General features: G+C 39.5%; 1 protein-coding gene across 1 annotated transcript in view; it reads right to left on the reverse strand.

Annotated features, from left to right (window-relative positions):
* Nucleotides 1-1005: 1005 nt before the first annotated feature.
* The window catches only part of LOC107578532 (secreted frizzled-related protein 3-like), a gene marked incomplete at its 5' end in the record, with an annotated part of 3397 nt that continues 2940 nt past the window's right edge, over nucleotides 1006-1462 (reverse strand). The window contains one exon of the mRNA XM_016264479.1: nucleotides 1006-1194. Coding sequence (XP_016119965.1) covers nucleotides 1120-1194 — 75 coding nt within the window. The remainder of the gene's footprint in view (nucleotides 1195-1462) is intronic.

The raw sequence follows: 1462 nt of genomic DNA on the forward strand, positions 1-1462 counted from the left end.
CCCATTCACTGCAGAGGATCCTTTGGTGAGCAAGTGATGAGAGGCTACATTTCTCCAAATCTGGTCTGATTAAGAAACAAACTCATCCACATTTCGAATGGCCTGAAGGTGAGTACATTTTAATATCTTAAATCATTTTGCTTCTCAAGTAAATGTATCCTGCTTTTAAGTAGGTGTAAATAAAAATAAATACGTCACACCGAGTTAAGATTAAACATCTTTACTTGAACCGAAAGTACAGTGAAGAAATATTCTTGTTTGTCTTGGAAGACAAAATGTCTATTGATGTCATTAACAATACATATATTAATGGTCATGTCTTCAGCTAGATGTAAACCGAGTTATAGACTGATTATGGATTCACGGTGGATTCTGAATCATTATGTACAGTTTGTACAATAATAGCCATTTTAATTGCATGACACTTGCAAATGCAACTTCTTCCTAGGAATGACACTTAAGATCAAGCATATCTACGAGAGAACAGAACTACAGAAATTATCATGTAAAAAGCTTTTTTTCTTTTTTAAATGAACATCATTCAGAAAGCCCAACAGCTTGTTTTCGTCGTCCGCGATAATGTTACACTCCTAGTCTTGGATCATCTCGACGTCTCTGTGCTTCTGCCAAAGGATTCTCTCTCTCCCCCCGCACTGTTCATTGTTCTTCAGAAGAACGTTTAAACCTCCTGAGGGGGAAATTCAGCGCAGCTGCAGTTTGTGATGAGAGCGTTTGTTGCTTTTGTACGCAGAGAGCTCAATGGAGCGCTGCGTCATGTCAAAGCACACTGGCATCTCCGTGGCTCTCCACCTCAACGCCGCTAGAAAAATACTCCTCCCTCCCGTTCATTCCTTCTCTCTTTGATGGGCAAATGCTGCCCGACACTCGCCACGCTTTCCCAACAAGTATACACAGCAATGTCAAACCAACATTTTGTTTGTGCAAAGGCAACATTTTGCTTATGAGAATATAACAACAATAAAACATAAAGCAACAACAAAAAAAAAACAGTCTCAGCCAAAAATGAAAAACAAACAAACAAAAGTACAATAGTGCAATTTTTCAGTTTTTGAACCCCCTCTCCTCTTTGGCTTGTCCGTGTGGTTTTTCTAAGGACAGTTAGTTGCGGCTCCGTCTCTTGTTGCTCCTGCCTGAGTTTGCTCGGCTCTGCTCACGCAAAAGCTGGTCCCAGCGCTGGCACACACACAGAAAAACATTAGTCACTTCCCATTGCCCTCTGCATCAGGGGCCTCTTTCCATATGCTCATTCAAAGGCTCTACAGACTTAGATTTAATGTCAGCAGGTCAAAGCCATACAGCACAGAAATGAATGACATTTTATTCTAGGCCAAAGTGTGCAGAAGAAAAACATATATTCTTGCTAAATATTATGCCTATAAAAACTCTAAATAAACGAAATAAAAAAGAAACATCTATCTATCTATCTATCTATCTATCTATC

This window comes from Sinocyclocheilus grahami, unplaced genomic scaffold (assembly GCF_001515645.1).
Source record: "Sinocyclocheilus grahami isolate Dianchi unplaced genomic scaffold, SAMN03320097.WGS_v1.1 scaffold10757.1, whole genome shotgun sequence".
NCBI lineage: Eukaryota > Metazoa > Chordata > Actinopteri > Cypriniformes > Cyprinidae > Sinocyclocheilus > Sinocyclocheilus grahami.